This window comes from Coturnix japonica, chromosome 23, assembly GCF_001577835.2.
Source record: "Coturnix japonica isolate 7356 chromosome 23, Coturnix japonica 2.1, whole genome shotgun sequence".
Taxonomy (NCBI): domain Eukaryota; kingdom Metazoa; phylum Chordata; class Aves; order Galliformes; family Phasianidae; genus Coturnix; species Coturnix japonica.
Genome location: NC_029538.1, coordinates 3,933,256 through 3,959,371, shown reverse-complemented (window position 1 = coordinate 3,959,371; position 26,116 = coordinate 3,933,256). Strand labels below are relative to the sequence as shown.

The 26,116-nt window shown below is 56.0% G+C and overlaps 4 protein-coding genes across 6 annotated transcripts; 3 read left to right on the top strand and 1 right to left on the bottom strand.

Moving 5' to 3' along the window:
• Nucleotides 1–1,247: 1,247 nt before the first annotated feature.
• LOC107323840 (gap junction beta-5 protein-like) lies at nt 1,248–7,765 on the top strand. The gene is made up of 2 exons (XM_015883270.2): nt 1,248–5,208; nt 6,351–7,765. Exon 2 carries the CDS (start codon nt 6,375–6,377, stop codon nt 7,248–7,250), a length of 876 nt encoding a protein of 291 aa, XP_015738756.1. The 5' UTR covers nt 1,248–5,208; nt 6,351–6,374; the 3' UTR covers nt 7,251–7,765.
• Nucleotides 7,766–8,249: 484 nt separating this feature from the next.
• On the top strand, nt 8,250–15,349 carry GJB3 (gap junction protein beta 3). Its single transcript, XM_015883271.2, has 4 exons — nt 8,250–11,751; nt 12,085–12,244; nt 13,168–13,960; nt 14,458–15,349. Exons 3-4 carry the CDS (start codon nt 13,203–13,205, stop codon nt 14,471–14,473), a joined length of 774 nt encoding a protein of 257 aa, XP_015738757.1. The 5' UTR covers nt 8,250–11,751; nt 12,085–12,244; nt 13,168–13,202; the 3' UTR covers nt 14,474–15,349.
• Nucleotides 15,350–16,878: 1,529 nt separating this feature from the next.
• On the top strand, nt 16,879–19,766 carry GJA4 (gap junction protein alpha 4). 3 transcript variants are annotated; one of them, XM_015883257.1, is made up of 2 exons: nt 16,879–16,999; nt 17,709–19,766. In XM_015883257.1, the coding sequence occupies exon 2, from the start codon at nt 17,729–17,731 to the stop codon at nt 18,758–18,760; it is 1,032 nt and encodes a 343-aa protein (XP_015738743.1). In that variant the 5' UTR covers nt 16,879–16,999; nt 17,709–17,728; the 3' UTR covers nt 18,761–19,766. The 3 variants fall into 3 exon arrangements, with proteins under 3 accessions (XP_015738743.1, XP_015738746.1, XP_015738744.1); XM_015883260.2 differs by lacking the exon at nt 16,879–16,999 and adding an exon at nt 17,051–17,305; XM_015883258.2 differs by lacking the exon at nt 16,879–16,999 and adding an exon at nt 17,051–17,316.
• Nucleotides 19,767–24,725: 4,959 nt separating this feature from the next.
• SMIM12 (small integral membrane protein 12) lies at nt 24,726–25,915 on the bottom strand. Its single transcript, XM_015883281.1, has one exon. The coding sequence runs from the start codon at nt 25,681–25,683 to the stop codon at nt 25,402–25,404; it is 282 nt and encodes a 93-aa protein (XP_015738767.1). The 5' UTR covers nt 25,684–25,915; the 3' UTR covers nt 24,726–25,401.
• Between the last annotated feature and the right edge of the window lie 201 nt (nt 25,916–26,116).

The window sequence follows — 26,116 nt, the reverse complement described above, 5'->3', positions numbered from 1 at the left end:
AGTCACCACAAGAGCCATGTTGAACTACTCCATATCTGGGTGGTAACTCAGTACCTAGGGATGGCTCAGAGCCATAGGCAGTGCTTTTGGTGGTGTGTGTCTTGGATCACTGTGGCATCAGAGCCCCTGGAGGCTTTGTGCTGCCTCAGCATCACTAGTTCCAAAGCCAACAGCTACTATGGGGCTCTGACTTCCATGTGGTTTTTCAGGTGCTTCTTCTGGCTTTGACTTCATTGATTTGCCACATGTGAAAGTGTAAGGAGGCTCAAAGCTCCAGCAGTGGAAATCCAATACAGAACCCACCTGGAGAGCATGCGCTACTGGTCAGCAAATTGTGAAGGAATTCAGTATCCTTCAGAGCAAGAAATTATCCTGGAGTGGAAGTAATGACTCTGGCAGCCTTACAGGTACAAAAAAAAAACCCCAACATATAAAGGGTGGGTGAGGCTGGAGATTTATCTGGAGCACTAAAAGCCTGCGAGGAGGTAACACCTCCATCTGGATAACTTTAACTGTGGCTTTTCCTTTTACGTGAAGGTGACCTGGTAGCAGCATCCAAAAGAGCTGAAAGGAAATAGAAACCCTTTTGTCTGGTGGTATTTTGGGGGGCTGTTTTCTCCTACTTTTAGGAAATGCCAATAGGAAATTGGGATCTGGGGGATCCAGCAGGCAGAAGGTCAGCTTGAGCAAATTTCTCAGCCCGGACTAAAACCAGAAAGGGGCAAAACAGTTTGTTAGCTATTTTCCAGGCAAAGCCACGCCAGCTTCAGATGGCGGCTAATTAAAGTGCTGACATTTTAAGACACGGTGGTGCACAATCTCTTGCTTCGAGCCAAGTCTGGGCCCTTTTCAGAGTTCAGTTCATGAATTTAGCTGCCCAGGGGGCTTGGCGAGCCAAGTGGGGGTGAAGGGGATTTTGGTCTGCTATTTTCTTTAGAGGGTGAGCAAGCTTTCAGCCTTTGGAAGAATGCTATGATGTCACCCCAGCATCTCTCACCTGGAGCCTGGCCATGCTGCTTTGAAGCAGCCCCTTTCCAGAAGGCTGGGGACCTTTGGAACACCTATGGGAGGGGATCTAAAGGCAGCTGCTGGGCTGTGAGTGAGGCTGGACCACCTGCCTGCTGCCAATGTGCAGGGGAGATGGGCTGCAAGTACTGGGTTGGCTGGAAGAGAGCAGGCTGCAATCAAGAGGCATATTGTGGCTGTTCGACTTCCTGTGCGATGCATAATTTAGGAGACAAAATGCAAAAGTCAGCTCAGCTCAGCAGGGATTCGGGAGTTGATTTGGGGGAGTATAGGAGAGGAGATGTTGTCCCTTTGATTGCTCAGTGCGGGAGGAGGCTGACAGGTGATGGGAAGCAGTTGGAAGAGGAAAGAGCCTGACTGCTCCCAGCTGTTGGAAGCAGCGATGCCAGCACACAGGGCTCATGCACAGGGCTGTACCTGCTGCCCTTGCCCCACACACACAGAGGTTTGTGCAGGCACTGCTGCAGGATGGTGGCCCCCAACCACCCCCAGACTCTGGACTGGAAGCAGGGCTGCAAGCAGATGTGTGAGCATCGAGCCCATGGATGAGATCTGCAGTGGCCCCTCCAGTGCAGGAGCTGCAGTACACTTGGAGAAGAGAGATCCAGGGTAACATTCCAAATGAAGAGCCTTTGGAAACTAACAGAGCCCCCAGACAGCAGCATTTACACAGGTGGGGGGCAGCAATCCAGCAGGGTATAACATGCAGCTCTTTGGAGAATGAATAATGCCAGGAACAGGTCCTGTGTTAGCTCAGCATCAAAGCATGCAGCACAGCTCCCCAGACAGCTGCATCGTCACAAGGTTGGTGCAAGGGCTGGAGGTGAGCTGCCATCCCTGCCCAGGCACAGACATTTTCTGCTCCGTCATCCTGAGTTTTCTGCTCTGCTTTGCCAGATTGTTCCAGGGAAGCTGTCAGCACAGCACGGCGCGTTCTTCCAATGCCATCTAGTGTCTGCACAGGCAGTCCCTGAGCTCTGCACTATGGCACCAGCTCTGATTTATTGCAGAATGCTCTCTGAGGGCCAACAGGCTGCTCCGGCTGGTTATTAATGGTAGTACCTGCAGCCTGGGTAACTAACTGGTCAGTACACGGGTTAGGCTTGATTATTTTTTCTATCACTTCCATTTTGCCATACAAGCCCACCCTGGCAGGATGGATTGTGAGGATGCAATGACACGTCCGGGGTGATTAAAATCTTTCAGCTTTCAGCCACTTGTCTGGGAGCCCCAACATCACCTGAGGCTTAATCACTCAGAAAACTGCTGTCATGTCCTATTGTCACTGTATTGGGAGCACGACCTCTTTCCCATTTAGCTGCCATTTCAAAATAATATGACTTGCCAGGGGACAGGCATGACTCAGGAGGCTGGTAATAGGATATAAAGACTTTGACCTGTAGGTCATCCATCTGAACGCTGCCAAGGTCAGCAGCAAGGGCAGAGATGTTACTGGCATGATGATTATTTTGCCAGAGGACCCAACACAGAAATAACTCGGCGCCGTTGTGGAAAGCAACAGGGTCTGAAGGCTGGGTTAGAATTATAGCATCATTAAGGTTAAAGAAGATCACTAAGATCATTGTGTCCAACCGCTGACCCAACCTCACCATGCCTGCTGCACTATCTCCCTCAGTGCTACGTATTGATCCCATTTGGAGAGCATCCTGGGCCCAGAGTTCTTCTCCATTTGGGATTTGGGATCTGATGGCTGTTCATGGTCCTATTCTTCCCTCACCATCATTGTGCCCTCCTCTCCACTCATTGCTATCAGCTGCTGTGATTCAGGTCAGCACTGACCTCTTTTGCATCCTTGGTCACCAGCAACCATGCGGATTTATCTCCTCAGTAGCACAACATCCCATCCAGTCGGTTTGATTCCACAATTAATTAAGCTCTCTCTAGAAATGAGGTTACTCCCTCCAGCCACACTTATAAATATTAGCAGATGAATGGGAACTGGCCACATTGGATGGCCTCTACCAGGCTGTGCCCAGGCGTTTGCCATTGCAGAAACAGGGCTGCAGTACAGCTGCAAAATGCTGCTCATTGAACCCCTGCACCTTCATGCTGCATCCCCTCCTCATTAGTGCAGTGCCCTCACCCCACTGCTGCTCCAGGAGGTGCTTTAATTGCTGTTGGCCTCATTAGCAGTGCCCCCTTCTCACCATCCTTCCTTTAGTTGCAGACTCCCTCCTTCCCCAGCTCTAAGCAGAACAGAACCTGTTACATGGGGTGAAGAGCCCAGGTGCCCCATCCCTTCCTGCAGAGCTGGGGTTGCTTTGGTGCTTCCCATGCACTGAGAGGGGTGGGAGCATCCCAGCACAGGGCTGGGCACAGGGCACACTGCTGCTCACGTTACCTGCAACAGCTCTGGATGCTGGTGTGACTTTCCCAGGAGTTCAGCCAACAGTCGGCCTGCTCGGTGTGTTTGGTTTGCTCTAATCTGTTTGGTTTTCTAATTGTCTGCAAACAAAGTGCCTTCTTCTTTGCATAGCAAACATGTTGGGTAGAGGCAGCACTGCTGCATGGGGTCATGCCTGATCTCTGCTCCCAGGACCTGGGTTTCCAAAGCAGAATACAGCCCCTGTTCCCCATCACTGCTCCCCTCCTGCTGGCTGCTGGGGAGCAGGGAACGCCACGAACTCTGAGCCTGATGCCATGCACAGCAGCTCCATCACTGCTCCCAGAGCTCTTTTGCTGTATTTATCCAGCATCAATAATGGGATTCTGCCCTACTAAACAGCATCTGCATGCAACATCACTGAAAGCAGGAGTGATTCCTGCTGCGTTAGTGCATAAAAGCCTTTGCAATCATCTTGTGCTATGGACCTGAAGAAGGGTTTTAAATATAAGGCTCTTTAATAAGATGAAAATATCCTCTCCTTCCCAGCATTCTGCCATGGTTTGAGCAGGAGGAACACTCTGGTTTTGTCGGGGATGCTCCTTTGCTGTGGGTTCCCCAGCAGCCCCAATGCAGCAGCCCCTCCTCACCACTCCAGCTTGACTTTACTAAATACAAAATAGAATAACAAAGAATCAAGCTTTTCAGGCAGAAAACCCAGGCAGCAAAAGGACGACACCGAGGAGCCCCACAAAGCTGCATAGGGCTGGAGAAGAGCTGTGTGTGCAGCAGGGAAATGGGCACAGCCCCATTCACTCACCTCCCTGCAGAGCTCACTCTGCAGTGTGATTCATGTCAGGAGCTTGGCGAGTGACTCTGAGATGAATGACGCTATATAAATGCAAAGCATTATTAATATTTCACGTTGTAGTGAAAGTGGACTAATGGGGCTTTTTCCTGCAAGACGGAGTGCTGCCATTAACACACCTCTGTGTGCTGACCCGCCTGGGTGAGCTGCTCCCCATGGGCAGGATGCAGCCTCTGGCACCTCTGTGCCTCTGCAAGTCTGAACTGCTTGGTCAATGGAAGTGGGAAGAGGCAGCAGGGAGCACACATAGCCCCAATGTACCCATAAAAGGATGACTTGGGCCCCACAGTGCCAAGCTGTGAGAACCCATTTGGAGTGCCTCCATCACTAAAGGGGAACCTGGAAACCCCCCTCCCATCCCAGCTGTCACTCTGACGATTTAAAACAGAAAAGGGCTTGTTTGATTTCAAACTGCAGAACTCTTCCCTGGAGCCATCAGCAAACAGTGGTAATTTACTTTACAGCTGTTTAGATTTGTTTCTCTACATTTCTTTTTCTTTTTTTTTTTACCCCCAGTGGAATTGCAAATGAAACATCTATTTGCTCTTCAAATGGTGTCAGCCCTACCTGTGCTTTGGCACTGCATGCAGCACCCAGGCAGCCCCTGCACTGCTGTGGGATGGGGTTCCCATCTAGGGAGGACTTTGGGGCAGTCCCTGAGAGTCCAAGCAAGAGAAGGTGTGGGACAGCAATAGAAACCACATGGTGGAACAGCAGCACCCACTCTACTGGGACACCCCATTGTACCCAAGACAGCCAGGCACCCTGAGCACATCCCTGCAGTGGTACAACCCTTCCTGCAGTGCAGGCAGAGTGTGACCCAATACAAGGATCTGCCTCAAAGCCAACCCCTGCCCCCTGGGAATCTCCTCCTCGCTCCCAGGAGCCTTGTGATGACTCACACCACGCACACCCTGTGATGAGCTCCAACCCAGCGAGCACCGACCCGGCCTCTGCGGGACGTCCCCAGGTAAGGGGCAGCCCCGGGTGTTGGGAGCTTTGGTGGTGTGGAATGGGGGATTCTCTCATTGTGGGTGCACGCAGCTGAGCCCCGCACTGCAGTGTGAATGTGCACCCTGGGCTGCTGCTGTCAGCTTGCTTGGGAAAGGGAAAAAATAATGGGTGTTGTTGCATGTCCCCAGTCCTGCAGCCAACCCTATGGGGGATGCAGGGAGCTCTGGGTCCCGCGGGATGTATGGGGCACAGGGAGCACTGGGAGGGCAGGATAGACTGCACAGAGCAGTGGAGCCTGTGATGCTTTGCAAGCAAAGGGAAATGTTGTTTTGTTGATAAATGAAGGAGATTTATAAGGAGAGTTGGTCCCAAAAGCAGCATTGGGAATTATGCCCTTCCATGTGGGGCACTTTTATCGGGCTCAGTGCAAACCAGGGTCAAACAGAACTGCTCCGGGTCCTGGGGATGGAACAGGCTGAGCTGATGCCAACTAGTGATGGTGGGAACTCAGCCTTAGAGCAGCAACTCTGCATTGCCTGGGGCTGAGCAGCCCCTCCAAACCCACTGCATGGTGCCCACTCGCCATGGCAGAATGTGCCATATCATGCCATGCTGTGCCATGCCATGATATTCTGTGCCAAACCAGCTCACAGGAGCTGCCTGCCCTGGTGTGTGGGCAGCGCTGCTGAGTTGATGTCAGGCTCCTCCTGTGCTTTGAGGTGGGGGGAGTGGAGGAGATGTTGGATTCCAGCAATGGGAGAGGACACAGTGGTGGAGCCACGGAGCTGCCGGATGAGACACACCCCGGCCTGCTCCTATTTGTTGTGCCAGGCCTGGTAGTGTAAGAAAAATAATAACAAATACCTGGGTGATGAGGTGAGAAATGGGGAGGGCGGTGTGGGATGGGGACAGGCTGAGCCGGGCTCAGATTGCGGTGAGCAGTGGCTGGAGGATGCTGCTCCTGAAGCTTTACTGGGTCCCCAGACCCCACAGGTGGGGACGGTGTTTAGCAGAGGGTTCTTCAGTGTGAGCAAAGGCCAGTGGATGTCCCTGAGGGCACCCAGGTGGGATTATAGCTCAGTGCCATGGGGCATACAGGTGGGGACCTCCCGATGCTGCCAGAGACAGCCCCTCACTGTGTCTCCTCTCTCTTTCCAGAGCAGCTAACAGGACCAGGAGACCATGAACTGGTCGGTGTTCGAGGGGCTGCTCAGTGGGGTCAATAAGTATTCCACAGCCTTCGGCCGCATTTGGCTCTCCCTCGTCTTCATCTTCCGCCTTCTGGTCTACGTGGTGGCAGCTGAGCGCGTCTGGAGCGATGACCACAAAGACTTTGATTGCAACACTCGGCAGCCAGGTTGCACCAACGTCTGCTACGACCACTTCTTCCCCGTCTCCCACATCCGCCTGTGGGCTCTGCAGCTCATCCTGGTCACCTGTCCCTCTCTGCTGGTCATCATGCACGTGGCTTACCGTGAGGCCAAGGCACAGCAGCACCGCGCTGCAAGGGGGGAAAGCTACCGCTCCCGCTTCCCCAACCCCGGCAAGAAGAGAGGTGGGCTGTGGTGGACGTACCTGTTCAGCCTCATCGTCAAGGCTGGCGTGGACATGGTTTTCCTCTACATCTTCTACCGCTTCTACAGGAACTACACCCTACCCCGCTTGGTGAAATGCCAGCTGCCCCCCTGCCCCAATGTCGTGGACTGCTTCATCTCCCGGCCCACTGAGAAGACTATATTCACCCTCTTCATGGTGGTCACCACCTGCATCTGCATCGTGCTCAGCGTGGTGGAGGCTGCCTACCTGATCGGCAAGCGGTGTCGGGAGCGCCTGCAGGCCAGCACTGGGGAGAGCCACCAGGACAGCCATGACTGTGCCGAGCCTGCAAGCACAGCGGGACAGGTGTTCCATGGGGTGGGATTCAAAGACCCCACAGCCTCCATCCCCAGTGCTTCCATCCCTACAACCTCTATCCCTGTAGCCTCCGTCCCTGCAGCCTCCATCCCTACAACCTCCATCCCCACCACACTGCCTGAGCAGGAGAAGACTCCTTCCTAGGGCTGCTGGAGCACTGTGGCTACCAAGATCCTACTCCAGATAGGACCATCCCAAGTCCTCATCTTGTGAGCACTGGGGTGGCTCAACTATGGAGATGGGGCTCAGCCTCTCCCCTCCTCATGGCAAGGCAGTTTGCATCGTTCTGGTGGATTTAGGGTAAGAGCAGGTGCTGCAAGATGAGCCTGTGGGTAGCACAAGGCAAGGGGCAAACAGCTCTGTGCCATGCATTGAGCCTGCCTCAGCTCAGTGCCTCGGTGGGTTCCGAGTGTATCTTTGCAGCGAATAAATATTTCTGTCTCTAAGTGATGTTCTCCTGCTTTTGGGGCAGAAAACTGCAGGGGAGATCTCATGCCAAGAGGGGCACGAGGGCTCTGCTAACCCTGGAAAGGCACCGAGCAGCTCTGGAGCTGGTTGTGAGTGATGCTACTCTTAATACAGCCACAAAGCACGAGGGTGAGGAGCCTGCTATGGGCTGGAGAAAAACACCCGAGCAAAGCAGCCAAATAAAGGAGAGGAAAAACACCCCAGCCATTGATTAAACAATAACATTAAATGGCAGAGTATGATCTCGTTTATTGCTGTAATATGTCGCGTTCTGCCGTGACTCAGGCTGCTCTGCAATTTCTAAGGCCATCAACAGTAACTGAACATTAGCTGGAATGAATAATTAACAATAATTTCATGGCAAATGCACTCATAAGTAACATTAACATTGAACAAGCGGCTCGATCTGTTACTGGTTTCGCTGTATTTAGAGGGTGCAATTATTATTTCCGTGTGCACAGAAAGCCCCAGCACTTGCTGTGTTTGCTTCAGAGAAAAGGCACATGGGGCCCCCCCTGCCCAGCCCTGCAGTGCAGGGCTCAGCTCCGTCACCTCTCTGCACAGCTGCTTCCACTTTGCAGCAGGTCTGAGCTCATTAACCTGAGCCCATTAACCTGAGCCCATTAACCTGAGCCCACAGCTCTGCAGAGCTGAGCTCTGATGTGTTGGGGGCAGCAGATGCTGGGTTCCCCCATGAGGGTGATGTGTGGGGCTGCCCCATAAGGATGGGGGTGATGAAAGAGCACAGGGGGGTCTCTGCCTCTCAGGACTCTGTTGGCACCTGGCACAAGCAGTGGTGAGTTTGGACACCCTTGGGTGATGGTGGCAGGTGGTACATAGGTGTGGATTCCCTCCATCTCTTTTAAGTGAAGCTGGTTTGATCTCTGTCCTCTCTTTGCTGTATAGTGTTCCTTGCTGAGATCTTCAGCAGCAGAGGATTCAAGCTGCTCCTTGTGCTAAGCCCTCACCTCTCCTTTGGAGTGCAGGGCTGGGCTGTTTGATTTGCAGCATGGTTGCCTGCTGCTGATCAAAGCTGTCCTCTAAGAGCAAAACCCAGAGGCGTCCCCCAGCTGAAAGCCATAATCTCTGCAGGGATGGGACACATCCGGCTCAGCCCACATCCAAACATCCCTGCCCCACTTCCATCCATCAAAGCAGCAGTGCAGGACCTGACTGTCCAGGTGCTGCTGTTGTTGTGCTGCGTTATCTCGCCTGGAGCAAGCATTGCAGCAGCTCTGCAAAACCTTGCACCATCCACGCTGGGGTTTGGCTGTGGCTGGTGGGGCATCAGCGTGGTTATGTTGTTCCTTCAGCTGTGTGTCTGTGATCTACACCAAAGGGAGCTGAGATTGATGCAGAAATTGGGAATGGGGGGACAGTGGTGCCTCCGTGGGGCACAGAGCATGTGGTGTCAGGGGATGTTATCATAAAGGCTGAGTGTTTTCTATACTTTGCATCATCATCATCATCCGGGGGCTGCTCTACTGCGAGGGATGCCCAGAAGCCCCATGAATTTATGGAAGGCAGCATTTAAAACTAAAGCATTGCCAATGCCAGCCCAGCTGGGGGTGCTGAGGGACTCGAGTGCCACTTGGGGCAGCCCATCCTTCCCAGCAGGGTCACTGTCAGAAACGCCCCTGGTTGCTGGGAATTGAGGACAAAACATCTGATTTATGGCCAATTCTGCGCTCCCACGCCCCCGGCAATTCCCACACTGCAGTGAGGTCGGGGTTGGGATGGATCAAAGGCAATGCCAAGACCCGGCCCCACTGTGACCCGGCACCTCTGCCTTGCAAACCTCATTGAAGACTCTTTTAAGGAGACTTTGAGATCTGTTTTTTTCCGTTGCTGTTTAAAGGATGCGTGCTCCACAGCTCGATTGCTTCCTAATGGAGGCCCTGGGGTCAGCACACTGGAAGTCACTGAGTGTTTTTTGAGGTCATGTTGTGCTGATTGCAGGATGGGGCATTCCCAGAGATGCCGATGGATCTGGGGGGGCTCCAAGCGTCTTGCTCCCACGTGGACATGAATTCATAGGTTGAAGCTGCTTCCTGCTAAGGAAAAAGCACAATCCAAAGGCCAAGCACAGCCGCAATGGGAGGTATGCTCTTGGCGTGGCTACCCAAATACCCAGCGGAGCGCGGCACAACACGGGGCTGTGTTCCTTCCCCACCCAACTGCTGCAGGCAAAAACTTCTGCCCATGTCAAAAGGCACTGAACTTTCTCCCCATGACAGTGTCAGAGCTGCAGGGCACTCAGCCCCTGCTGAAAAGCCCCAGCTGCAGTGGAGGGGCTGCTGGGACCACAGGTTTTCTTGCTGCCTGGGGAACAAACCAGACCAGCTGGGTGGCTTTTGGTCTCCTCCCTTTGCTTTTTCTATCTCTTAGGCCACAGCCCCCAGATTCCTGCTACATCTCATGGCTTGCTACAAAATAGCTCAAATTCCTGATCCTGCTGATAGGTGCCCAGGGCCAGGGAAGGGCTCCAGGGGCCCTGGCTTTGCTTATAGCAGGGAGTTCAGTGCCTGGCATAGCATCACCCCAGGTCCCACTTCCTCCTCTTTCCATTTGAGAGAACGGGAGGGGGGAAGAAACAGGGATGGCCTGGATTTGGCACTGGGAACTGCTGTGTTTGCTTTGAGCAGAGCATGAGAGATGCCTGGGAACCATGTAAGGTTTCACTTGGGCTCTCCTGCTCACCACTGTGCCCCCAGCTTGGAACAGCACCAACCCTTCTTGACCTGGAGTGAAAAAATGCAGCAAGGCTCCATTGCCTCAGGGAGCGGCTCCTTGTGTGTGCTCTGAGCACAGCATGGTGAGCACCAGCCATGCCCTGCACTGGGAGGGGTCCCAGCACCGTGCCCTGGGGGCCCCAAAGCTGTGCAGTGACGGAGTGATGCCAGCAGGAACCACAGGGCCAGCAAACCACAGGCAAGAGGAAATGCAACCCTACCCACAGCCATGTTAGCAGAGGCGTGAAATGGGGTTGAGGTGGAGCAGGGACGCTTGGTGACACTTGGCTGCCCACACAGGGAGGGTCTGACCCAGCATCCCAGGGGTGTTGCCCACTTAGGGATGCGTTCTGGGTCCCATAAGGATGGGGCAGGATGCGGTCAGCAGGGCACGGTCACGCTGCCTGGTTGGTGCTGTGTGTTGGGAAAGGTCTCACCCAGCAGCACCCGGAGTGGGGCGGTGTCTGTGGGGTGCTGTGGGTTGGAGATACTTATGTTCTGTTGCCAAAGTATTAGTAAGGCAAATTGTATTAGAAATGGGTCATAATGGTATAACTTGTGACTCTTAACAACTGTTGCTGGGATCACTCCGGGTGTGGATGGGGCTGACAGTGAGAGCCCCATCAGCGCTGGGCTGGGTTTGATGCTGGATTTGATGCTCAGAGCCCCCAGGGCACAGAGCATCACCTGGAGGAGCTGCTGTTGTTTCTGGTGGAGGAATCTGGCTCTATTGCTCCTGCTGCAGGATTTAACCTGCCTTTGTTGTTCAACCCAAGCATGTATGTGCATGTGCACAGACAATAACCACGCCGAGCTGTTTGCCAGACTCACCCAGTTACTCGGAACAGAACAAACCTTCCCATCATGTCACACTGCAACTGGGACCCAAGCACACAGGGGTACTGCAGAACATGCAGCCAACAATGGGCTTTCCTGTTCCCAGAGCTGCCCAGACCCAGAGCAGGGTTGGGGTGGGAGTTTTTAGAGCTGCTGTGGGCTGTGCTGGATGAGGTGGGATGGATCCTGCAGTGCTAAGGGGCTGTGGGTGTCACAGCTCTGTGCTATACTGCAGTGGCTGAAGTTGGGAACCCTGATGCTGTGTCAGGACCCCATGGACTTGATCCACATACACCCACAGCACAGGGCAATGAGGGGGCACAACCACCCCATCCCTGCTCCAAGCTCTGCTACATTTGCACCCCAGATGGGAACCACCCTGCACCCACACAGGGCAGGACCTGGGGGTGACGCAGCAGGTTGGCACGCAGTGTCTCTGGGTGCTTTGCAGGAGGCAGAACCCAGCACACCTGGAGCTGCCCCTGGACATCAGCCAGCATCACTGAGCCGCGGGGCTTGCACAACATGGGGCGTGGTGCTCGGCTCCCAGCTCAGCTTCCCTTCCTGCCCCATTGCAGACACATGGACAGGAGCGGCACCAGGCTGAGGTGAGTGCTGGGTGTGTGTGTTGGGGAGGGGGGGGCTGCACAGCATTGCACATAGAGCCCCAGGGATGGGGATATGGGGGATTTGCAGGTGGCTGTCAGGGGAGATGGTGAAAGGCCAGTGTTCCTGGTGGGGTGTGTTCTGGGCTCCAGGCTTCACTCAGATGGAGTGAAGAGAGGATGGGTACGTGGCAGCTCCCTGCTCCTGATCTCACATCAGATGTGTAGGAAGGACTGGGAGGGAGTGCTGGGTTTGCTCATACCCCAGCAGGGCTGGGCTCTCCAGCAGCTCTTTGGGCTCTGGGCAGAACTTGAGGATCTTTTCCTTCCACACAGCCCCAGGACACGTAGAACCAAGGTGCCACCTCACATAGAACCAAGCAGTGAGGGGATCCCGTGCACTGTGCTGTGATCGTGCTGCCAGCCATGCCCCAAACTGGGATCTTCCCACCCTGCAGCCCTCGGTGAGCAGGGATAGAACCGGAGCCTCTTGCAGGTATGTCTCAGGTGCTGGGTTTGTACAGGCAGAGCTTGTTCAGCATGAGGATGTGGGGTGTGGGAATGCTGGGGATGGTGATACCGGGGAGCATCTGCACTGGAACCTGGCAGAGGAGTGATAGCCAGGGTGACACACATGGGCTCTCATTATTAGTGTTTCTCCCCCCCCATGGATGTGCACAGGGGCTGCCCAGCACTCCCACAGCCCCAGGGCTGTGCAGAGCATGCAGGGGAGTGCAGCTGATGGATGTGAATTCCTGGAGAGGTAAACCTGGGGCTGGAGGAGTGGAGACCACACACAGCTGGTGCTGTACCCTATGGGGAGCCCTGCCAGCCTGGTCCTGCTGGGGAGATTCACCCGCTAGGTGATTAACGGTGGCCACGGGCTCCCCAAAGCCTCCATTCCATCATACCACAGCTCTGATGTGTCTCAGCACATGAAGTGACGTGCCCTGAGTAGTCACCCATTTGGGTTGATGTGTGAGCACCCAGCAGCCCAAACAGGGCCTGGCAATGCACTGCGGTGGCCAGGAGCATGTGTTCCTTTGGGCACTGAATTGGGGGGGATGGAAATGTGCAGCAGGGTCCCCTCCTACCCCCATCCCAGGGGTGCTGCCAGGTCATGAGGCTGCTTTTCACTTTAGGGTTTGCTTTGCTGCAATACCCAGCATGTCAAGCAGCCCCAACATCCTCCCAGGGCACAGCCTGTCTGTTTATCCAGGGGATTTTGTTGCCAATTTATACCAATGTGTGTAGTCGAGGACTGTGGTAGGCAGGAGTACTCCAGGTAGCTCTTCTCTTATGGCAGTTCAGGAGGTCAGCTGGGTTAGGAGGGTCCGTACAGCACTGCAGTGCTGCAGGAGATGAGCTGCCCTGCTGCTATGTCCTATTGAATCTCCCCACCCATCCATGTTTCTCCAGGTGTCTGATTCTGGCTGCAGCCATCACCGCTCACCATGGATTGGAAAACACTGCAGGGGCTGCTCAGTGGGGTCAACAAATATTCCACTGCCTTTGGTCGCATCTGGCTCTCCGTGGTCTTTGTCTTCCGTGTCCTGGTCTATGTGGTGGCAGCTGAACGTGTCTGGGGGGATGAGCAGAAGGACTTTGACTGCAATACACGCCAGCCAGGCTGCACCAATGTCTGCTATGACCACTTCTTCCCCATTTCCCACATCCGCCTGTGGGCTCTGCAGCTCATCTTTGTCACTTGTCCCTCCCTGCTGGTCATCATGCACGTGGCTTACAGGGAGGACCGCGAGAAAAAGAACAGGGAGAAGAATGGGGAGAATTGCCCCAAGCTGTACAGCAACACAGGCAAAAAGCACGGGGGGCTGTGGTGGACCTACCTGCTCAGCCTCTTCTTCAAGCTCATCATAGAGATCCTGTTCCTCTACCTCCTTCACAAGATGTGGGACAGCTTCGACTTGCCACGGCTGGTCAAGTGCACCAACGTGGAGCCCTGTCCCAATACTGTAGACTGCTACATCGCTCGGCCAACTGAGAAGAGAGTCTTCACTTATTTCATGGTCGGAGCCTCTTCCATCTGCATTGTCCTCACTGTCTGTGAGATCTTCTACCTCATCTTCAAGCGGGTTGTTCGGAGCACGCTCAAGTGGAAGAAGTCCATCAAGCGTTCTATGAGCTACAGCAAAGCCTCCACCTGCCAGTGCCACCTCAAGGCGGAGGAGAGGGAGAACAAGGCCCTAAATAGGTGTGTGGCAGCTTAAAGGCCTTGGTTCCCATCCTGATCTCCATGTGATGGGGTCATGGAAGGGGAAGAGGGAGGGAGAAGGGTCCTGGTATGTGCAAGGGATGGCTGCACTGGAGGTGACCACCAGCAATGCCACCATCAGAGCCTTCAGCTGGGACTTCACTGGCCCTGTAGGGGGTGGGAAAAACATACATGGGAAATCTTGGTGTCTCCATGGGCAACTGTATGTCATGGGAATGTGAGTGATGTAGTGATGATAGGCTGGGGTGGTTGTGACCTCTGCAGCACAGGGCAGGTACAGGGTGGGCACAGACCAAGCTGGGACACAGAGGGACCCCATCCCACCACTAGACAAGATCTCCTTAGGGACCCACAGCATGATGTATGGGGACTCTGTGCACTAACTGCCAGGACTAATGACCACAGGTACATCCCCAGGGTGTCCCAGCAGTAAGAGCGTGCTTGGCTGTAACTAAGAGTGTCTGTTCTTTCCACAGAGGAGAGGAGCCGTGACCTCCCTTGTCCCAGCCATCTCACCTTCCCCTCGGACCATGAGCTTCTCAAGCCTATGAAGTTCCCAAGCTCTGGAGATTTGACCCCTTTGAAAAATGACTAAACCTAATGAAATCCCCTGAAAGAGGACTGTGGGGTGCTTGAGAAGATGCGGGTAAGGGAAGAGCAGCCCCTGAGCTCTGCTGGATGCACCCAGCGGTGCTTGGACATTGTGCTGACACAAGGACACCAGTCACAAGCTCTGCTAAGCAGCCACTTTGTCCCAGTGGGGACAAAGCCATTATGCTGGGAGGGCACATGGGACTGGGAGCAGCAGGAGGGAGCAGCCAGAGGCTCCAGCAGCTCCTCTTGGTTTTCCTGTGCTGCTGCTCCTATGCTGGGTACAATTGCATTGAGCTGTGCCCAGCACAGGCTGCTGGTGCCCATTATACGGTGCTGCCACATTGGCCCAGGACAGGGGCAGGAACAACTTGTCTCTCTCTGCTCATGCAAGCAGCTCGCTGACGTCCTGCACAAGTGGCTTTTCTGGCTCTGCTGCTTCCCTCTGCACCCACCCCTTGCCTCAGACGGATGTGTCATTCACGGCATTAGCAATGAATCCAAGGGGTCAATAAACGTTTCATTGTAGACATTGGGATCTGCTCTGCTTGCTGGAAATGGCAGGGGGAGGTGAGGGCTGAAGGAATGGATTTGTGTTGGTTCCTCAGGAGCCCCCGGTGGGTTCAGCCCCCTGCCCCCTTCCCTCCCACTTGTCACACTTGGTTAAACTTTAATTCACCAGAACTGCACGCTGGCCCCCAAGGAAATCAAGGCGAGATCAACATCAATCATTTACTAAACCTTGATAAATATTACAATAAATAGAAATGATTTCTACTTAATCTCTCCCTAAGCAGCTCTTTGCAGAGGGTCTGCTCAACCCATGCTTTTCCCAATCCACACACGTAGTGCAGCGTGTGATGCCACGGCTGGGGTTTGTGCTGCACTGGAGAGACAATGATGCCCATGTGGCATGGTGACGTATCTCTGCTGCTCAGCACCTTGTCACTTGTGCCATCTGTGCTGCCAGACTTGGGTACCCTGCACCAGAGGACAGATATCACAGGTATCTGATAGGGATGTGCCTCTGCAACCGGTGTGGGGTCTGCATTGAGGTGCCCTGGTAGCTCAATGTGGCTGGTGTGGGAGCTGGTGCATCCACAAGTGGGGACAGCTCTAATTCCTTTGTGGCTTTGGGGCTGTTCCCCAGAGGTGATCATTTCCACCCATGAAGGACTGGCAGGATGCAGAGCATCACTGGGGACAGATGCCAAGTGGGGACACCTCACAGAAGCAGCTCAATTTCAGGCTGGTGGGAAGGGGGAAGCGGTGACCCTGGTGAGCTGGATGGGAGATGGTTGCTGGACAGATGGTGCCACAACACGTGGATGTTACCCAATGCAATTAATTTATATTAAACGTAATAAGGCTGTTCTGGCTCCACCTCTGCTCAGACCTGTCTGTGAAGAAAAAATGCCACATCCTGGTGGGGAGAGGCAGCAGCTCCTTGGCCCAGTTTCTGCTTGGATTGCCCAAGTCCTGCCGCTCCCATGCAGCCTGTGCTGTGTGCCATCCCACTGCAGCTGGGGGAACACAAATGGGGGTTCTGTCCCCCTGAGCAGCAGGACTTAACCCTGTGCATAAAATACCAGCATTAATTACACTGCTTTCCTGCATCAGCCGCATCTCCGGTCCCCTCACTAAGAGCAAAGCTACTCAGAGCATCCGCACCGCGGCCTCCCGGTGCCACCCCACAACCTCCCGCTGTCCCCAAACCCTCCCTTATCTCAGCCGGGCTCTGTTCGAACCCGACGGCTGCCGCAGCTCGGTGCCTTTTGCCCAAGCTCATCCTGCGGTGTGGCTCCAGCACCACCCAGCGCCCACGCCGCGCACGGCCCCGCTCCACGAGCGCCTGGAGGAGCGAAATATCCCAAATCCCGCAGGAACGGAGCGGTGCCGAGGGCAGCATCCTCCGGGTACGGCCGTACGGGGCCGGAGCGTCTCCCGTCTGATGTCCTCACTGCTGTCCCCGCCGCCTCGCGATGCCCCCGGCTGCAGAAGGGCTTTGAACGGGTGCTGGGCTCTCAGCCGCCGGACTCTCCCCAGGGAACAACAGGACACAGCCATTCCCACCGCTCTCTGTCCCCGTCTCCCCCATGGAGCTGCCGACCCCCCGCCGGCTCCTCTCCCCCCGCCCGTCCCGTACTGCATTGACTCCGACGTTCGGCCCCGGCAACGATTCGCGTTTGGGTCGTGTACAACTTCTCTCTCCCCGCCTCCCACCGTCACCGGGAGCCCTCCCGGGCGGTGCTGGCGGCCCCACCGCCCCCGGCCCGCCCCGACGGGGTGGGAGCGGGCGGCCCCGGCCCGGCCCGGCCTCCGGCTCCCCCGGGTCCCGCACGGCCCCCGCAGCCCGGCCCGGCCCTGCCGCTCACAACCTGCACGGCCCGAGGCAGAAGGGACGTGCCCAGCGCTGCCAGGCGGGCGGTGAGTGAGTGGGACCCCTCGGGACCCCCTGCACTGCATCACTTTTTGCTTTGCGATGGGGTCACTGCTCTCTGCATGCACCCGCTTTTCTGCTTCGGGGCATTTCTCCATCCCACCGGGAGACGTGTTCCTTTAACGGTCCAGCTGTGCTTAATTGGCAGGGGTTAATTAGGAGTCAGGGCTGTGGCTGCTTCCTCTTTCCCAGCTGGGCTGCAGGGCTGTGGTATGAGGGGGAATGTGGGGCAGGCTGGCTGGTCGGCAGAGCTTCCGTTTGGGACAACCAGGGTCCCCCCCAAGGAGTTCCTGGTCTGTGTGTAGTAAGTTGCTTTGGGACCCCCAGGCTGGGGGCTATGGGGGAACAATTTGGGGCTGAGGTGGAATTATCCTACAGCGAGGTTGGGCTGAGCTTAGTGGTCTTTTCCATCTTTAATGACTCTGATTGTGCACTCAATGTGGGGACAGCACTGCCTGGGTGTCGGGGTGGCAGCTGTACTCAGTGCTTTGTGCCGCTGTCTCTGTAGTCATGCTGCTTGCTGCCCTTTGTTGGAGCTGGGTTGTAGGAGGGGTGAGTTTAGGCTGCTCCTGCGAGCTGCCAGTCATGCCCTCACAGTGGGTTTGCTGGGACCTTCTGAAGGTCCTGAGAAAGCTTAAGGATGCAGCATGTGAATACAGGATTGACTCAATCCCCCTCTCCTCCCTCTGCTGCCAGAGGCACAAGGCTCCTAGAAGATGGGAGACTGGGGATTCCTGGAGAAACTGCTGGACCAAGTCCAGGAGCACTCAACTGTGATCGGGAAGATATGGCTCACAGTCCTGTTCATCTTCCGTATCATGATCCTGGTTGTGGCTGCAGAGAGAGTCTGGGGAGATGAGCAGTCGGACTTCGTGTGCAACACCAAACAGCCCGGCTGTACCAACGTCTGCTATGATAAAGCCTTCCCCATCTCCCACATCCGTTACTGGGTGCTGCAGTTCCTCTTTGTCAGCACCCCGACCCTCATTTACCTGGGCCACGTTGTCTATCTCTCGCGGAAGGAGGAGAAGCTGAAACAGCAGGAGAATGAGCTCCGGGCTATCCACAGCAAGGACCCAAAGATTGAACAAGCATTGGCAGCTGTAGAGAAGAAGATGTCCAAGATCTACATGACAGAGGATGGGCGACTCAAGATCCAAGGGGCGCTGATGTGGACGTACATCATCAGTGTGATCTGCAAGAGCATCTTTGAGGCAGGCTTCCTTGTTGGCCAGTGGTACCTGTATGGCTTCTCTATGGTGCCACGCTATGTGTGCAAGAGAGACCCCTGCCCACACCAGGTGGACTGCTTCATCTCCCGCCCCACCGAGAAGACCATCTTCATCATCTTCATGCTGGTGATGGGCCTCATCTCCTTAATCCTCAACCTCCTGGAGCTCTTCCACCTCTGCTGCAAGAGCCTGCTTAACAACATCAAGAAGGTGCCGGTGCCGGCTGGCCCGAGCCAGGGTGCCTTTGCTGATGACATGGGCTCGGGTCCCTACCCAGCCAAGCATTACCCCTTCCTGCCTATGTCCGAGAGCCACACGCCGCCCTACCAGGCCTACAACAAGCTCTCCAGTGAGCAGAACTGGGCCAACTTCCGCAATGAGGAGAACCTGGCATTGGGCAGCAGCACCAGGCCCCTCTCGGACCCCTACGCCCCCAGGGCTCCAGATGCCCCAGTCCTTGAGGAGAAGCTGTGCAGCCGGCCCAGCAGCTCGGCATCCAAGAAGCAGTATGTCTAGGGCCAGGCTGGGGCCATCCCTGGTCCCTTTGTGCTTGGACTGGGGGACTGTTCCTTGTGCCCACCCCAAGGATGTGGTGCCTGCTATTGGGACCTGATGCTTACAAACTCACCAGCCCCCAAGCACAACCTCTGCTCTCTGCTGTTTTCCCCATGGGCCCTGCAAGGAAGAAAACTACATGGAAACTTCCCTGGGTTGTGCTGGGACGGCGTGTGAAGGGCAGAGGGACTTGGCATCAATGTGGGAAAGGGAGAAAATCCCCAGGGCTGGGAGCAGGCTGGCAGGGGGTCTTATCCATGCAGCTGGCCCCTGGGACAAGATCAAGTCCCACTGTTGGTTTGGGAGCACTGTGAAACCATGGGAAGCTTCTTGTCCTGGCCGTGGGCTGTGTCCCCTTCCTGTGACCCAGCAGACAGCTGGCACTGCTCCGTGCTGGGGCTTTGCTGCCAGAGCTTCTCCTGTCCCTGTGGACCACAGTGGGGTTAACCCTGCACTGGGATATTTGTCACACCGCACGTCCCCATCGCCCTGAGTGCCCCGGGACCCCCCCTGTGTCCTGTCCCTGGACCTTTTCCCATGTGATGTCTCTTAAGTTATTTTTAACGTGCCGACCCAAGCACGGAGCTTTCTGCCTTAAAGGTGCCGTGGTGCAGGGGACCAGAGAGCCACGTCCATCCCAGGCCTCCAAGCCCTTGAGCCCAGTGGTTTTGGGGAGGAATTAGCATAGCAGTAACTAGTTGGAGGGGGTCGTTGTTTTTAATACTTTGCACTAGTCATCTCCTGCTGTGGGTTGTAGTGCTGGTGATGGGGCAGAGGAATGGACCACTGCCCACCAAAGCTGTGAGATGGAAGGGGCTGCAGGAACCTGCTCCATCTGCTGCTCATGGACCACGTGCAGCTACAGAGCATGAGCGCAGGGTGTGGGCTTTGCTCCTCTGTTCTGTTTCCCTTTCCTCCCTGTCAGACTGAGCGCTGTATTGCATCGAATAAAGATGGATGAATTAAAGGTGCAGTGTGGAGAGTGTGTTTGTTCCACTGGATGCCAGAGGAGCAGTGCAGAGGGTTTGAACCAGTGGGGTTTGCTGCTGTCCTATAGGTGGTGAGGCTGAGGTGTGCATGGACATAGTGTGAGTTCTAGTGATGCTATTCATCACTACAAGTGCAAACCCACCTGCTGCCTCTGCAGGATCCATTATGGGGTCACTGCAGTGCAAAGCAGAATTTTGGGTGCCCCCATCAGCAGGGCCTCTCATCTGCCTGCCCCAGCTCTGCTGCAGTGTAAAAGCCACAGAGCTGCTGCATAATAGGTGGAAGTGAGCTTCAGATAAAGGCACACAATGTGCCTCGGGGCCCTATTTGGTTTCCCTGGCGGCCGTGAGCCTGGGGCAGAGCCTGCTGCTCTCTGCTGAGGGCCTCTTCAGCGAGGGTGGGACAGGCTAAAAATACCCCACAGGCAATGAAATATGGGTGATACGGGGCTGTATCTCTGCCAGAGGAAGCAGGGAGGGAGGCACTGTGCAGAGCCACAGCTGTGCCCAGGCCACTCCCTGGCTTCCCTCCCTCCATGGGGATGGGAGCACATCCCTAGAGCATCCCCAAACCCCCATGCTGGGGTGCTGTAGGGCAGCAGGACACACAGACCTTCTGCAGGGACCTTCCCAGGGGGTGCCCCTTGGGTGGCTCCCACCAGGCACCAGCAGAACCCAGCATCCCCATACTCTGCAGGGAGGAACTGCCAGTGGGAATGTTTACCACCAGGCAGACGCAGTTTGCTCTCCTCGCTGTCCCAGGCTGATATTTTTGTTGGCACCAGGAGAACGTCACGCTTTTCCCTGCAAGGTGGAAAACAAGACGGCCACAAGCCCCCTTGATGGAGCCAGCAGCCAGTGGGGCCACGCGTGCCCCCATGTGCTGCAACAACACGACCCTGCACGCTGCTATTGTTCCCCTGTTGTGACAATGGTGGCTGCTGTGACCCTGTGCCGCTGGGACCTTCATTGGCACGTGCCAACAACAACAGCCACAGCTCACCTGCACTGCGGCAACAGGGATGGGGCAGGCGTGGGACCCCCTGAAGGCGGGTGGGCAGCCCTAAGACAAATAAAAGTTTGCAGCTGATAAGCGTGCTGGCTGGCCTGGAGGAGCCCTTTTGGACTGATAGCGGCGGGACAGACATGCACGGCCTTTCTCACACCTCTGTGTTGCCTCCTGAATAAACAGCCCCCTCCGGTTCCCTTCTGGGAATGGTGCTTGCTGAACCCAAAGCCCGGCCCTGTGTCGTGGTGCTGAGCCCTGCAGCTCCCTATGAGTAACAGCAGAATGGGCACCTTCCTGGGGTGCTGCCCCCCACCACTTCCCCTGCGATGGGGGAGCCCCACCTCAGACCTTGTGGGGTTTCTCTCCATCCAAGGCTTTTCCAAGGGTGCAGCCCCTAAAACAATCTGATTATGAGCCTGCTTATGCCGTGCGCACTTTCTTTAATGGAGTGCAAGCAGCAGCTTGCTGCTGTTCCTACACCCATAGCTCCTGGGAGAAAATGAGTGCCAAGAGAGTGATGTGATGTCTTCAGGGTGTGAAAGAATTGGAGAGGAAGGAGCAATGTCTGAGGGTTGTGCACCCAAACAATGTGGAGCTCAGGGATCCCAGGCTGGGGTGTCCCTTGGGCACAGCTTTTGGGTGTCCACTCGTGATCTAGGAAGGGTTTGGGGGTGCTCAGCTGGTCCTACAGGGGCCACATGTTGCCCAGGACCCCAGACCCTGCTGGGGTTATTGCCCAAACACTAACCACTGTCCCAGGGCCACCAGTTAGCACCAGCCTGCACTGAGTTCCTATGCACAGTGCAGCCCAGGCTGGAGAGAGGAGCAGCACACAGGCTGCTGCAGCCCATCCCATCCCAAGGCTCTGCTCAAGGAGCTGGCTGAGCACCAAGGAGTTTATTTTTAAGCACAGAGAAAAGAGCAAGCTGCTAAATCCGACTTGCAGGAAGAGCGGCGGCAGCTGCAGGAGCAAAACTGCAGCTGAGAAAGGAGGAAGGGTAGAGGCTGGGCAGGACGATGCCAGCTGGGACCACAGCAATGATGCACCTCTGAGCCCCAGCACTGCCATGATGGCAACACCAAACCATGGCACAACCCTGCCCCTATCAGCCCAGTGCCTAAGGGGGAAAAGCCAACCCCACGCAGCTCCCTGCAGGGTTATATTTAGGCCTCCACGCGTGGGCACAGCAGACAATGTGGCCCCCGAGCCCCGCGTGAGAACCACAGGCAGGAGGAAATGCACTCAATAGTCCCGATGACTTCCCGCATCCTGACATTGTCGCTCCCATCCAGCCGCTTCCTCGTGCTCAGGCAATGGGGCTGCAGCAGCACCCGCACCCCCATGCCCACCCCAGGATGGGGTCTGTTGCAGTCCCATGCCTTGGATCTTGTTTAAAGTGGAGCTGGTCTTCTCTAAAGGAGCTGCAGGGCTTTTGCTGGAGCCGGCAGCAGCAATGTGGCTGTGCTGTGGGACTGTGGGTCCTGCAGAGGGACTGAGACACTGGGAAAGGACAAGGAGGGAGCCTGGGAAAACAGTCTGGGTTCAGCAGGGCAGGGAGCAGAGGTCCCCAAGGAATGCAGGGACACACTGGGGGACACAAATCCTTCGTTAGCCAGCGCCTCTGGGCTGAGCACACCTCTGCATCTCGGGGCTGCCGGCACGTCCTGGGTGCCCTGGGGTGACAGTGCTGCCCCAGGACAGGAAATGTGAGTGGGAATCCCTATGGATCCCTCACTGCTCTGCACAGCCATGTCATTCTGCAGAGCCCTGCTGCTCCAAGCAGCCCTGGTGCCACCACATGGTCACAGAGTCCCAGACCCACAGCTGATGTGTCCTCACACTGAGCTCATCGGATGTCCTCTGCAGCTGCCCAGGTGAGCTAAGCTGTGCTGAGCAGCTGGGGGGGGGATCTGGGGTCTCCATTCCCCCCCAGCAATGTGAGCTGGGAAGCAATGTGGGGAAGGCAGCAGAGTGGCCTGGCTCCATCCCTGCATCCTGCCTCCGGAAACCAAAATCTGTTTCTGCTGGTGAGGGTCCCCCAGGAGCAAAGAGTCAGGGCATGGCTCTGCATGGAGGTGATGGGGAGGAAACCATGAGTCTGGTAGGGCCAGAGTTCCAGCACAACCAGTGGCCCTGGTGCCATTCTACCCTCTGATCTGGGCACCAGCCCATGGATGGTAGCAGCTGCAGACCCTGGATTTAATCCCTGCTCAGAGCATGGCCCATTGCCACAGGGGCTCCCACAAAGGGTCCTGTGCTGATGAAGGAGAGCATCCTGCCACAAAGCAGCAGCTCCTGTGCTGGACCACAGCGATGTCTTACCCATGAGGGGTGGTGCAGAAAAGCTGGAAGCCAACTTTGACCATAATGGTGCATTCAGCAATGCTTCCTCTCGCTCTTAGTGAGACATCATGGCTGTTTGTCCTGGCCCTGTGTGCACACCAGCTCCTATTCTTGTCCAGAGAGTGCTTCCCAGGCAGCACATTGTTGAGATTCAATGGGAGGAAGGGTGGGTTTGCAGCACCAAGGGGTTAGGAGGATTGTGGCACTTTCCCCCTGTTTGTGGCTGGTCTGCAGAAAGCCCCAGTGCCTTGGGGAGCCCATGGCTCACCCCCAGTGCTCTGCTGGTACAGAAATGTGGAAGCACTGGTTAGGGAGCAGGCACAGATGGTTGCAGAGCTTGGGGATGTGCCGTGGGGTTCGTGGTACCCACACAGATGCTGGTGGCGGACAGTCCTTCCCCATACATTGTTTCAGCAAGCAGAGAGGCTTGTGTGGGCTTGGGGGCAGGAAATGGGCCAGCAAAGCCCCAACAAAGCGCAATTGTGCCCTGCCTGAGAACGAGCAGATCAATGGGCTATAAACAGCCACGGGAGACACTCCGTCGCGGGGTGAACAAAGGAATTTCGGAAGAGGTTTCCAAGCTGGGTCCAGCTGGTCCCAGGTGGGGGAAGCGAAGGGTTTGTTCCCACCCCAGAGCACAACAGTGAGCCCAGCATCACTCTCAGCTGGGCTGGGAAAGGCAGAGATCGAGTACAAGGGCTTCTCAGCAAGGGGGACAGGGAGGCATTTGAACTCCAGAACATGGGGTGACAGCAGGACTGGGCTTGGTGCATTGCCCCACGAGTCCTCCTGCACCTTCTGGCCCATGCAGTGCTGAGCACAGTTATCATACAGCACACGCAGCTCCTCCTGGCCCTGCCTGCCTCAGTTCCCTCACAAACAGCCTCAGACAGAGAGTTCCTGGTGGGGAGCTCAGCCAGCAGGCAGCAAGCCAGCCCCGAGGAGAGCAGGTCTGGAGGTAAACATGGCCTGGGCAGTAAAGCTGTCAGCGGGGCAGAAGGAAGCAGGACAGAGCAATGCAAAACGCTGAACTGGCTGCTGACATCAGGGCTTTGCAGGAGACACAACAGATTTATCGGCCCCGGGAGGGGAAGGCCAGGCTGGGGCAGGGTGAGAAGGCTCACTGCGTGACCAGGGAAAAACAAGCTGGGAGAGAGTGATAACCCCATGCTGCAGGCAGAGTAACAGCGCAGAGTGGGGCTGATCCTGCACAGAGTTTCATCCCACTGTGCTGGTAACACTCCTTTGACTCGATGGGACACCATTGGCCCTGGCCTGGTTTCAGGTCCCCCAGCACTCGCCTCCTGGCACAGAACATTCCTGCCTCTGTCCCTTGGGCCCCCACCTAGTGCTGTCACCACCCTTCTGGTTTAGATAAGGCCGCTGAGGGGAAGTGATGATGTGGCAAGGGGGGGCTGGGAGGGACGCACACTGTATAATACAGGCTGGCATTTCAATGCCTCCTCCACCCTTCTGACCATCACCCCTTTCCCAGCCATGCCAAGTGGGGTTTCTTGGAAACACCAGCAGCAGAAACATGCTCCGAGTCAGGGTTTAGGACAGATGACATGCAGAAGACAACACTGAGGCCCAGGACACACAGAAGTTTAATCTGGCTGTGCCTGTACAAAGCAAGAGTGCTCATTCTCTACACCTCTAAGCTCCACTATAGATGCAGGGCCAGGATGGCTGCCTCCCCTGGTCCACCTCTGTGCTGCAGAGCCCCAGGACGGTGCAGAAGGAGCTTCCAAGTCCCCACTGCACTCGGGCTCTCCTGGTGATAAAATATTGGTGCTGAGGTCTTTAGCAAACCAGTCTGGGTTCACAAAGAGCAAGAAGAGATGGAAGTAGGAGGGCAGGTCCCCATATCGCTCAGGTCCAAGTGTCCAGCAGAGCCCACATCTCTTTTGTTTCCACATCCACAAAGAAATCAAACCTAAAGTGACACGTGTGGCAGATAAAGCCATGAAGGTTTTGTGCTGCTGGGGATGAGTTGAGAGCTGATGAGTTTCACACATCCCATCTCCAAACCATTCCCCATTCACCAGCTATGGAGGACAGTCTGCCTTCAGTCCTGGAGACATTCATAGGGTGGGTAAACCCCGATAGCTCTGCTGTGTGCAGAGTGAGGGTGACGTGCAGCAGCAGAGGCAGAGAACAGCCTGAGCACAGATGGGGTCAGGGTGGAGGTGTGCAGTGACAGAGGATCCCCCAGCCCAGGCCCAGCTGTGAGTCCTCAGCTTCAGAACCAACAGCTCCATTAACTCTTCTCTGGCCTGTTCCTGTTCAGCACAGCCCGAGGTGCAAACTCCATCTTCTCCTTCAAGCTCACCACCTTGGTCAGGTCCTTGCCCGCAATCTCCTGCAGCTTTCTGTCCTCCCTCCTTTCCGAGATGCTTTTCTCCTCCTCCTCAGCCGGCGGCGGGTTGGGGCCTCGGATGAACCACTCCAGGTGATATCCCACGGCACCCACCACGAAGGCAACGGGGAAGGTGACATAGGGAGCGTGGGTTCGCACTGCGGTCCATAGCACGGACCACATGGCAGCGGCACCGAGAGGGGCAGGCCTTGCTATGACAGCTGGGCCCCGCTTGGGCCTACACCGCGGTGCCCGGGGCCTGCAGGCCTCCAGCACCCCGTGGGCAGCACTACCGGCCTACACTGCCGGTCTATAGGGGCGGGGAGGGCTCACCGGTGCCCCGGAGCTCCGTGCAGGCCGCACTCACCGGGCCCAGCCGCAGTCACAGCCGCTATTTCCGCTACCGGTACCGGAGCGGCTCGGGGCGGTGTGTGCTGCCACCTAGCGGACACAGCGGGGAATGCAGGGGGCAGCGAGAGGGGGGGTCCACGGGAGACACAGGGAGAGACCCCACGCTGCGGGTACCCCACTGCTGCACACTCCTACACCACCTTGCTGTGGGCAGCCTGATTTAGAGCTCCCTTTTAACCCTTATAGTTCTGCAAGTGTGATTTCT